Source organism: Eretmochelys imbricata, chromosome 2 (assembly GCF_965152235.1).
Source record: "Eretmochelys imbricata isolate rEreImb1 chromosome 2, rEreImb1.hap1, whole genome shotgun sequence".
Taxonomy (NCBI): Eukaryota; Metazoa; Chordata; order Testudines; family Cheloniidae; genus Eretmochelys; species Eretmochelys imbricata.
Genome location: NC_135573.1, coordinates 242,477,951 through 242,488,827, shown reverse-complemented (window position 1 = coordinate 242,488,827; position 10,877 = coordinate 242,477,951). Strand labels below are relative to the sequence as shown.

At 43.5% G+C, this 10,877-nt stretch overlaps 1 protein-coding gene across 1 annotated transcript; it reads right to left on the bottom strand.

The window, feature by feature from the left end:
• Window positions 1-6,421: 6,421 nt before the first annotated feature.
• On the bottom strand, window positions 6,422-10,173 carry GJD4 (gap junction protein delta 4). Its single transcript, XM_077809479.1, has 2 exons — window positions 10,110-10,173; window positions 6,422-7,620 (listed from the first exon to the last, which is right to left on the bottom strand). Exons 1-2 carry the CDS (start codon window positions 10,171-10,173, stop codon window positions 6,422-6,424), a joined length of 1,263 nt encoding a protein of 420 aa, XP_077665605.1.
• Between the last annotated feature and the right edge of the window lie 704 nt (window positions 10,174-10,877).

Sequence of the window (10,877 nt, the reverse complement as noted above, 5' to 3'; positions counted from 1 at the left end):
CCACTCCTCCTTCCAGTTATACATTCCCTTCCTGAGCATGTAGGAAGTGGGTGGGGAGGGGGTTCAGGAAGCAAGTGACATTCACCACCATCTTGATTTGAGGCCAGGTTTTCAGTAGTGAGAGCTTCCTAGTGTGGCTCTGATAGCTGAATTAAGGTCTCCATCCCTGAGCTACAGGAAACTTGTCTGCTGTCCCCTGATATTCTCAAGATGTGGAGAGCAGCAAAGAGGAGAAAAAATGAAGCTCCTGATGCAGGTTTTTTAATCTGTGGAGTTTTTCAGGAGTAATTTACCAGTGGACTTCAGTGTCTGTGGGGAAATCCTTACTGCGTGCTGTTGGTAATACAGAGCCATCAGTATCTTTTTTAAATTTAATTATTATTATTTATTTTATTCTGTTGTTTGGCAAACAAAGGAAAAAGCAGTGGCTTGACTGAGAACCTCTTTGGCTTAAAGTATTTTTACATGTAACAGTGTGACTGATTGTTAGTCATAATATTTTGTGAAGGTGGTTATCCAAATACCTATGCACTTCTAATTAGGCAGCTATATATACCCTCTCGGCAGAAGGACTTCCTTGGGAATAAGTTTGAGTTTTGATTTGGGTCAAGGGGGGGGGAACCTAAACATTCCTCAGTCAGTGAGGATCTTGGACAAAAAGTGGAGAAGTGAGGAGGAAGGACAATATTACAATGACAAGACTATACAGTAGGGCAATGTGGGTGATTCAATGAAATTAGTATCTGTACTTTAAAAAAATTTACTATTTGTAGGTCAAGAAGAGTTTGTTATGATTTGGAACAGTTGCTTCAGAACATTGTTAGCAATTCAATTAAACATGAGATTACATTGTAAAACGACTTCTTTATTGCTTAGCAGGAGATAGCCTCCCATAATTCCCCTCCATTTTTATTTTATACACTATATTTTGATGGTTAAATTATACAGTATATAATTTATAGTTAAATTTTCTTTGATGGTTAAATTATCCTAAAACAATATATGGACCAATAACTAATCTATTGATAAAAATCATTTTAATAGATTCATAGATATTTAGGTGAGAAGGGACCATTATGATCATCTAGTCTGACCTCCTGCACAATGCAGGCCACAGAATTTCACCCACCACTCCTGCGAAAAACCTCTCCCCTATAAATGTATAATTTTAGTATCCCCTTTCTCTGATCAGATAATCATTGCAATAATCACACACAGGGAGACAATTTTAATAGTTTGCTATATAACATTAAGGAACTCTACACATCTGTTAACTCAAATTTTAATAACTTTCTGCTCTGAAGCTGGAGAGACAGAGGACAACTGCTACTATGGGTGATTACAGTCACCAGTCTATGATCAATCATAAAAGAATAGAGGGTAGCAATTTTCTATTAGACTGGGGTGGGAAGGTAACCAGACATGATTCAGCCAACGTTAGGATAAAAGGGGAGATATCGAGCTTCCTGAGGAAAAAATAAATCCATTTGTCACCATACAATCTTCAGTCAGCTCTAAGCTTCCCATATTCTATAACATCTGGGACCGACCGATGAGCAACAAACGCAGCTACTATTCTACACCATGAAGTAATACTACAATATCAACTTGTTGATGGTGAGGTAATTCCTTTGTGATCTGGATCTCTTGCATTGTTTGAGTGCAAAATCCAAACTTCCCCAAAGCTTGAGGAGGACCATATCTTGTATTCTAGTTTTGGCGCTATCTTTAGAAAGTTTTGGAGCCATCTTTTTCTGACTCTCCTTCAAATCCCTTCTTTACTAAAGGAGCATGGTTAAGAAGGGATTTGAAGAAGAGTCAGAAAGCTTAGCGTTTGGTCAGTGGTAGGTTCTTTCCAACATAAAGGGGGACACTGAAATAAGTCACAAAGGCAAGAGTAGCAGTAGATCTAGCTATTTCACTGTTCTAGTTCTAAACCAAGTTCCTACAATATTTGTCACAGCAGGGTCTAGTTTTAATTTTCTATCAGAAGGTAATATCTGACCTCCAGATAGCAACATTTCTACCCTCTCTAGACTCAGTGGATTTGTACTCTTTCAGTACCTGACCGTAATAGTCAGGGATCCTAAAACTCAGTAGAAGATATTCTGTTTCCTTCCTCTCCCTAATATAGTTGAATACTTTTGTTTCTCCTTTCAAATTGCTTTACTTTGCTGTCTCTTGCTTCTGTCATAACTTGTACCCCCTCAATCACCACGTCTAATCAGCTTCCAGCCAGCCATTTACATGACTGCAGCTGTGAGTAGTATAAACACCTAAAATCATCGATGGGCTTGGAGTTTTTAATGAACAATTTATGACCTTTCCACATTTCCACCCTGTTCACTGAAACTGTTTTTAAAATTATTTAGGTTACAGCAGGTTCATCATTCTGCCGGGGGGAGCCAGCAGCTACCAGGGCCAGGTTCAATATCTAGGGTTCCTTTTCAACCATAGGGCACAAAATCAGCTTGAACCTCCACCCAGCAATCTGGGAAAATTACACACCATCCCAGGTGCCTCTGAGAAGCAGTACTTCCCCAGGGACAGCAAGATGTATGGGCCCATGGTGCCCGTGGTCCACCAATATGAAAGCACAGGGGCCCAACTCCACCAAAGTTTGGATCCAGGTCTCGTCCCCAGCCCCACCTGCCGCCCCTGTGTGCCTCCCCTGGAGCTCCCACCTGCCACACGCAGGCAATTTAAAAGGGCCCAGGGCCCCCGCCACTGGCAGTGCAATGGGGCTAAGGTGGCTTCCTGCCCGCCTGCTCCGCTTCCAGAAGCAGCCGGCATATCCCTGTGGCCCCTGGAGGGGCCGTGTCTCAGTGCACTGCCCTCACCCCGAGCTATGGCCAATGGGAGCTGTGGGGGCAGTGCCTGTGAGCAGTGCTGCGTGGAGACCCCTCCGGGCCCTCACCTAGGAGCTGCTGCCAGAGGGAGGTGTGGGTCGCTTCCGGGAGCCACCCAAGGTAAGCACGGCACCACTTGTCCTCTCCTGCACCCCTGCCCCAGCCCAGACCCCGCACCCAAACTCCCTCCCAGAGCCCGTCCCCCGCACCCTCTCCCACACCCCAACTGCCTTCCCCAGCCCAGTTCCTGCACCCCAGCTTCCTCCCAGAGCCCGACCCTGGACCCCACACCCAAACTCCCTCCCAAAGCCTTCGGCAGGTCGGTGGGGGGTGTGGGACTTGGATCCCTTCTGGGCACCACCACAAATTATACAAACCTGCTACCCCTGTATTTCCCCACTCTCAAGCACAGAGTCTGAGTGTTGCAAAGAAACTTTTAATGAAAGGAGGGAAGTCACCTGACATTAGTTAGGGAAAATGCCTCAAGCAGGATTCATAAACATAAAACTGTGAGGAGGACACCCTCCCCAGAGTGGGTGGGTCAGAGCCTTCTGCCTCATGTTCTTGAGTTCTACAACCAAAAGTTCCTTTACTGCACCCCCTCCTCCCCACTCCCTCACAGGACACCACTCGCAGTGGTTGTCCTTAGTCAGTGAGGACCCAGGGTTCAGAGGTGCATCTGTGTGAGTTCATCTCCCACCTGGGGAAGAAGGCACCTTGCTTTCTTCACCATCTGAGCACTTGCTTTAGCTGGCCACCATGGTTCCTGGCTGCCCGACCAGCCAGCCGTCCGCTTACCACTTTCGCCAGTGGCCCATCACTTACCTTCTGCTGCCACCTGCCTCTCTGCTGTGACTTCTCTAGATCAGTCTCTTAGTGATTTTTAGCTCTCAGCAGGCTGAGCAGAAACACTGCCCCACCACAAGTGATTTCAGCTCTCATTAAGTACTTGAAATAAAAAAAGGCTCCTAATGAAACCTATTTAGCTCTATTTTTGAACAGGGTAAACCAACCCGGGGACCCTTAGGAAGAGTCCACACCTCTCTTACTTTCACGGGGGGGGGGGATGACATTCAAGCCCCTGGCTTAGTGAGTTCCTTTCAGCTGAGGGAGACCCTTCAATCAGGACAAGCTCAGCATGGTTCTGCTCCCCTTTAGTCATACAATGAAGGTAACAACATTGATAACCTTTCACTACCTCTACATTCAGTACTAATGTGATTTCTAACCTAACACCAGTCAAAGCTGATCACTTGGAGCTACACAGCTCCTGTCTGCTAGATATGGGGATGAAAGTAAGTCGAGTGATTGACCGGTACGCTGGGGTCAGCTCTGGCCCCCAGAAGCGGCAGGGCTGAGGGGGTCAGAGCCAGCCCCACCCCAGCCTATAAGATAAGTGACCCCCCTTCACCTCCACCTCCCACACTCCCCGATTGGGGTAGCATCAGCAGCCCGAGGCTCCCCTGCTTGTACTACCCTGGTCCTTTAATTAGCTGCCGGAGCCCTGGGGAAGTGGCGGGGCTCCAGCGGCTATTTAAAGGACTGGGGTGGCAGAGGCAGCTGGAGCCCCAGCCCTTTAAATAGCCCCTTGAGCGACCGCTACCCCAGGGCTCTGGGGGCTATTTAAAGGGCCTTCGGCTCCCCTGCTTCTACCGCCCCGGTCCTTTAAATAGCCTCCAGAGCCCTGGAGTAGCAGCAGCAGGGCTCCAGCAGCTATTTAAAGGGCCCGGGCAGTAGAAGCAGGGGAGCCCCAGGCCATTTAAATAGCCGCCGGAGCCTCACAGCCGCTATCCCAGGGCTCCAGCAGCGGGACTCTCTGGAGGCAATTTAAAGGGCCTGGGGCTCCAGCCACTGCTGGGAACCCCAGGCCCTTTAAATTGCTCCCTGGGGAAGCCGGGCTGCCCGAGTACGGTGCACCTGCTCTTGCCGGTATGCCGTACTGGGGCATACCGGCTTACTTTCACCTCGGGCTAGATACCTATGCAGAGTAGGTGTGTTCATGTAAATACAGTTTGTTCCTGAAGTCTCTCTCCCTCCCAAACTAGGTGTCAGAAGAGAGTTCATTCAGACCCCATTTACACTGCTAAGCAGGGGACTACAATCCAATCACCCCCTTGCAACTGCACATCCCTGGCCAGGTAGGAGGAAGAATTCTAACCAGGAAGTGAGTGGGCACTGCTGGGAAGCATCAACGGCATGATGAGCCAGGAGCTTCAGAGAAGCTGAATGCAGAAAGAAACCCCCAGAAACCGTATACAGAGCTGCACATGGAACGTTACAGCCAGGCATGACCGTAGGATTGGGACTAATGGGGGAGCAGCAGCAACTGGACAGGGAGCCAGTGCGGAGGAGCTAGGACTAGCGCCTACAAGGCGTAGCTGCTGAAGCACCTTCACTGCTTGCCTCTCAGCTGCAGTCACCTGGCACACTACAGGTACCTTAGAGGTTTGGTGTACTCCAGCACTGAGCAGCTATAACCATTGCCGTGTTTTAACACAACTGCATCAGAAGTAAGCTTGAGTCAGGCAGATCTTCCTAAGAGGGTATTGGCGGTTTTCAGAAATTTATATTCACGTTACGCACACACTCTGAAAGTTCCAGCGCTCTCCACGTCAGCTGTATGTTTATAGAATTGGCCTCACACCATGGGGATTTGCAGGAGCAGATTTGCCTGACCTGCAATTAAGGGATAGCATTATTAGTATAGGTCAAAGTTTAGTAAGTACAAACCACTGAGCAGGAGGAGGAAAAGGACTATTAACTTTATTATCCCTTTCAGACACAATCAGGCCCTTTCTGATTTATACTGGAGACTCTAGTCATTTAAAAATAGATAGGTATAAAGACAAATAAACAAGCTCCAGAGTTCTGCCACAGCGTCTGCATTATTTATCCACCTGTCTGTCCATGTATCAGTTTGAGAGACATACAAGATACATTCAATCCATGTTTGTTCCCTGCATTCCTTCTCACAGCTGATAAAATACAATGACTTACAAAAGGTTTCTTTGTCCTAATATTTGTGATATTACAGCATAATCAACACAGATCCCATTAAAAAGACTTCACGGACTAGAGAACTAAATATTTAATGCTTTTCTATCTATGATCAGTTTAATAATTAATGTGGTTCCTCTCCAGGAAATGATAAAACACATCACTGTCACACATGAAAAGCTAAACAAGCTCAACTAATATAAAGAAAAATATTATGCTTGACTACAACAATAATGAAATGAATATATATCTGAAAAGACTGTTAGAAGCCACATCAGCATAAATCTGTGGTAGTGGTTAGAAAGATCCCTAATATTCAATATCAAACATTCCAAACAGCAAAAGTTACCATCTTAATGAAATCTGCCACACGGTATTATCAAGCATTTCCATACAATCCTGTCAAAGTCACAGCAAGTTCTGCTTCCTGTTCTTCATTCCGCCAGAGGGATGTTTTGTAAAATTATATTTTTACAGGCACAAAAACGGAATTTAACCAACACTGAGGTTTTGTCAGACTAGATGGTGTGAAATGTGTGTCATTCCAGGAGAAGTAAATGCAATGTCACGGCTCTTTACACCCATTCTGATTTTTTTGATCCCAAGTAGCCAGCACTGCTACAACTTGATTGCCCAATAGAAGCTTTTAGCTCAGCTGAAGAGTAACACCCTAAAAGCTTGCTCTGACTTCCAGAAGAGTAAACCCCAAGATGGGACTTGACTTGGGGTCTCAAAGTTAGGGAAGCCTCTTTGGTGAAGGTTTGCTGTTGCCCATGTCTCAGCTGCTTGTATGGAATATGGTGCTGGTCACTTATACACAGGGGCACTTCATTACTGCCTTGGTTAGCTGCAAGGCTGTCTGCTAGACAGGGCTTATTGCTGTTACTGTTGAGGTTAGAGATGGCAGTTTGCTGGGAGACGATCTTCTCTTCCTCCTGAAGTTCTTCTTCATCTTCAGAATGAAGTGAGCAAGACACTTCACTAGTATGACTGTTGTGTGTCACTAGATGTTGATGGCCTCTGTCCTCTGGAGGTGGTGGAGAATCCTCCTGCTTGTCAGCTGCAGGCTGAACTGAACTGTGCTCATCCTCTGCATGGAGACCTTCCATCGGTTTATTTTGTCCATTTCTTACTGCCATTCTTTGGATGGCAAAGGCTAGATCAACAAGGCTAAGCAGAAAAGAGAGGCCACTCACCCCCCAAATGAAAATCATCATGATCGATTTTTCAGTAGGCCTGGAGATGTAGCAATCGACCATGCTGGTACAAGGAGACTGGTAACAGGAAAAGCGTTTAGGAACAAAAAATCCAAAGAGATAATACTGTCCAGCTCCAAAGCTAGCCTCTGCCAGTGTTCTTAGAAAAAGGTGAACAGTGTATGCCCAAGAAAAATCAGGGATATTCAGAAGATCTGCCTTGCAGGATGGTCTAGTGACTGCAATGTTTTTGCAGCATTCCTTCAAAGCTGAATGGCCAGCTAAGGCCTTCATTCCTTCATATCTATATGGCAAACAATGTGCTGTCACAACATGGATGGCTACTTTGTGCAGAACATAGATGCTGAATACAGCATAAGGTAGCAGAACAGACACTGTTTGAATGAGCCAGAATCGAAAGTGAGAGACAGGAGAGAAAATGTCATAGCACACGTTAGAGCATCCTGGTTGTAAGGTATTGCAGATAAACCGTTCTTGTTCATCTTGGTAGAGGGGGTATCCTGCTAACACTATCACCACCATTCTCAGCAAGATTACTAATGTTAGCCAGATCTTTCCTAGAGAGGAAGAAGAAATAGTGATAGACTCACAGCACAGAAAATGAAATCTAACAAGAGGCTCATATTGTTCACGCTGGATTACATTATTTATGAACAAAAATCAATTGGAATCTTTCCATTTACTTCAGTGGGCTTTGGATCAGGTCCTTAATTCTACAGTCCTTACTCCATTAAAACCCTTAGTAATATTGGGGCACGATCAAGCATTAATTGTTCTGAGTACCTCTCATTTATTTAATTTTTTCCATCAGACTCTATGCTTCTCAGGACCAGATCTTGTTTTGTTAGATCTTTGCAAAGTAATGTGTACACAGACATTGGTCTCTAAAGAATTAAATAATAATTTTAAAAAAACCTTCTCCAGGGCTGTGGAGTTCGGTTGGTTTGAAAAAAAGGACAGTTAGACTGAAAAAAGCTTGCATGTTATATCTTAGGAGTTTTTACTGATATATAAAATCTTTGGACAAACACTAACAACAGAAAAATTCAACCACCAGACTGGATATTTTGCAAAGGGGAAAAAAAGAAAACCAAAAAATTAGGACTCAAAACATTTACTGGAGTGGTTACTGAAACTCAGTACTACCACTATACTGATCAATATATGCAGATAGAGTCTGAAGCCAGGACATCCTGAGTTTCAGTCCTGGCTCTGCCACTGACTACCTATGGTCTTTGGAATGTCATTTAATAATCTCTCTGCCTCGGTTTCACTACTTAAAGCAAAACAATAAGGGGGGTTGAGTGATTAATATATACTTATCTACATTAACACAGGATAAAGGTTAAGGATTCAATTCTGCTTCCAGATAAATGCAATAGTAAAAATCTTTGACAAGAGTAGAAGCAGGAGTGGGACCGAATTAATGGTTGTGCAGAGCCCTAGAAATCTAAAGTACTGAGTGGTTCTCTCTGGTATAAACACACGTGGTTTTACAGGCAGAGAGTTGGTAAAATAGCCCCTGTAGGTATTGTTAAAAATAACACTTTTTACAGAAAAATTATTAGGATTTTGCTTTTAGTGTATGCATACTTACAGTCTTAGACAATCGCCTCTCCTACTTGCCAAAACACTAAGCACTTTTTTATAACATTTGTGTGAATCTTAAACATTTAAATGTTTGTAAAACATTGGGGTGTTAATATTTATTGGCATGCATTTGAGATGAGCTACATACCTCTCTTATGGCCAGCAAGAGAGACAATAACAATAACACAGCTCTCAGAAATGGTGAAACTGGGCAAGAATATATAAACAACTTGATAACTCCGTGAGACCGCAGAATAGGTGATCATATTGAAACCCTCCCACAACCAACTAAACAATATATTTCCTAACCACAAACTGTTTCTGATGGCATTCTTGGTGTTTTCAGTTGGCTATTCTGGTGGAGAAAAATGGCTACTATATGAAATCAAAAGTAGCCCTTAACAAATAATACTCTGTACTTTTATTATGCTTTTTATGCAAGGATCTCAATGTTTCAAAACCATTTATGAATTAAGCCTCTCAACACCCTGGGATGTGTTAGGGCATCAGTTTTTAATTAGAATGTACACATGAGAGAGTTCCGCTTAAAAATCACTTGATCCCTGTTAGGTTAGTACTATAGAGACAAGGTGGGTGAGGTAATAACTCTTATTGGACCATCTTCTTGGTGAGAGGGACAAGCTTTTTACAGATAACTCTGTGCATCATTTTCCCTAAGGGCTCAGTTCTGCAGACAGTTACTCAGCAAGCCATTTCATTGACAGTTGCTGGGATTATTTGCTGCAGTGAGCAATGTCCTGTAATAAATATTTACAGGACTGAGCTGTAAAGGCTAAAGTCAGTTGTCTTCAGTAGTCTTTGGATCTGGCCCTAAGTCATTTGCTCAAAATTACAAAGTGAATCAGTGATGGAATCTTATTTAAAAAAAAAAAAAGAAAAAAAAAAGAAGACTGAGGTCATTGTCTGAGAAAATTAAAGGGCATTTTTAATATGCACTTGAATGCTGTAAACTTTTAAAACCCAACTATGAAAAACAAGATTGCTTAATCACCAAATAGTTTATTGAAAAATGTTTTCTTTTCTTCTCCCTATGTTATTTACTTCACTGTTAAAGCGGGCTATGTCATATAATGGAAAAATGTACTTTTTACATCTGCCTTGAGCTTTGAGTGTTTCATTACAGCTCTCAATAGAGCTGGGAGGAAACTTGGTGGGTAAGAATAGCCAGATTTGAAAGCTCCCCTCCACCCCCCTCATTCATTTCTAACATTTAGATTCCTACTTCATCTGCTATGAATATTTTCTATTTAAAAAAAAATCAATCATCAACAGCTCTTATATCCCATAGCAAAACAATTAACTCTCTTTTGGAAGGGGGTCGTGGAATGGTCAGACTGATAGCTGGAAATGAAAGCTGATGAACAGGGAAGAAACCTGGATGATTTGGGGGGGATGAAACTCTCAGAGAAAGAGCACACCTTTTACAGATACTTACCTACAATCGTAACATTGTAGTTGAGAGTGATAATCAAAAACCCCAGTGAGTCCCAGCGCTCCATCTTTTTGAACTAGTTCACTACACTTTCAGCTTCTGAAAGCTTAAGGAGGATTCTGGCATTTTCAAAGCAAATTAGACCTAGACAGAGAAGGAAGAAAATAAATATATGCGGGGAAAACACTCAATCATTAACAACATTATTGATGAAGAATTATTTTTATGAAAGAGCTAAATAGGCCTGCTGACTTTTGCAAATTGGGAACAAACCCTCCCTAGGAAATACAGTTGATTTTCACAAAAGTTCTAGCTTCACAGATCTATTTGCTGCACTTACCTCTGTGGTCCCCCTGTCCTGACAACTGCAAGTAGACAAAAGGCAACAGGAGTAATCTCAACCATTGTGGGCTATTCTTACCCTCCCAGGGCATTCCAGCCTCCTGGCATTGCTGGGATATTTCAGTGGCAAAAATCAGACACCAGTACAGGAAATAATAGAAGCCTCTCTGTTTCCCCAAGGGGAATACAGATGAAAAATACAAGGAAAGGGGATACGAAGGGACCAACATCCCTGTCTTCGGAAGGCATTTTCAGTTTAGCAACTCTTTACTAGGAAGCTATCCCATTGCAATTTCCCCAAAGTAATTTTATTAATAAAACACACCTCCTCTGAGAGGACATCATGGTCTTGTCAATCACAGTTGCACCAAAAATTCCATAACTTGCCTTCAGCCTGAGAGGAGAGCAATCTCTACCCTGCAGGGATAT

Coding starts and splice junctions, on each gene's coding strand:
- GJD4 (XM_077809479.1), bottom strand. CDS start 10,173: ATGGAGCGCTGGGACTCACTGGGGTTTTTGATTATCACTCTCAACTAC. Junction 7,621..10,109: donor CTACAATGTTACGATTGTAG/GTAAGTATCTGT, acceptor CTTCCTCTCTAG/GAAAGATCTGGCTAACATTA.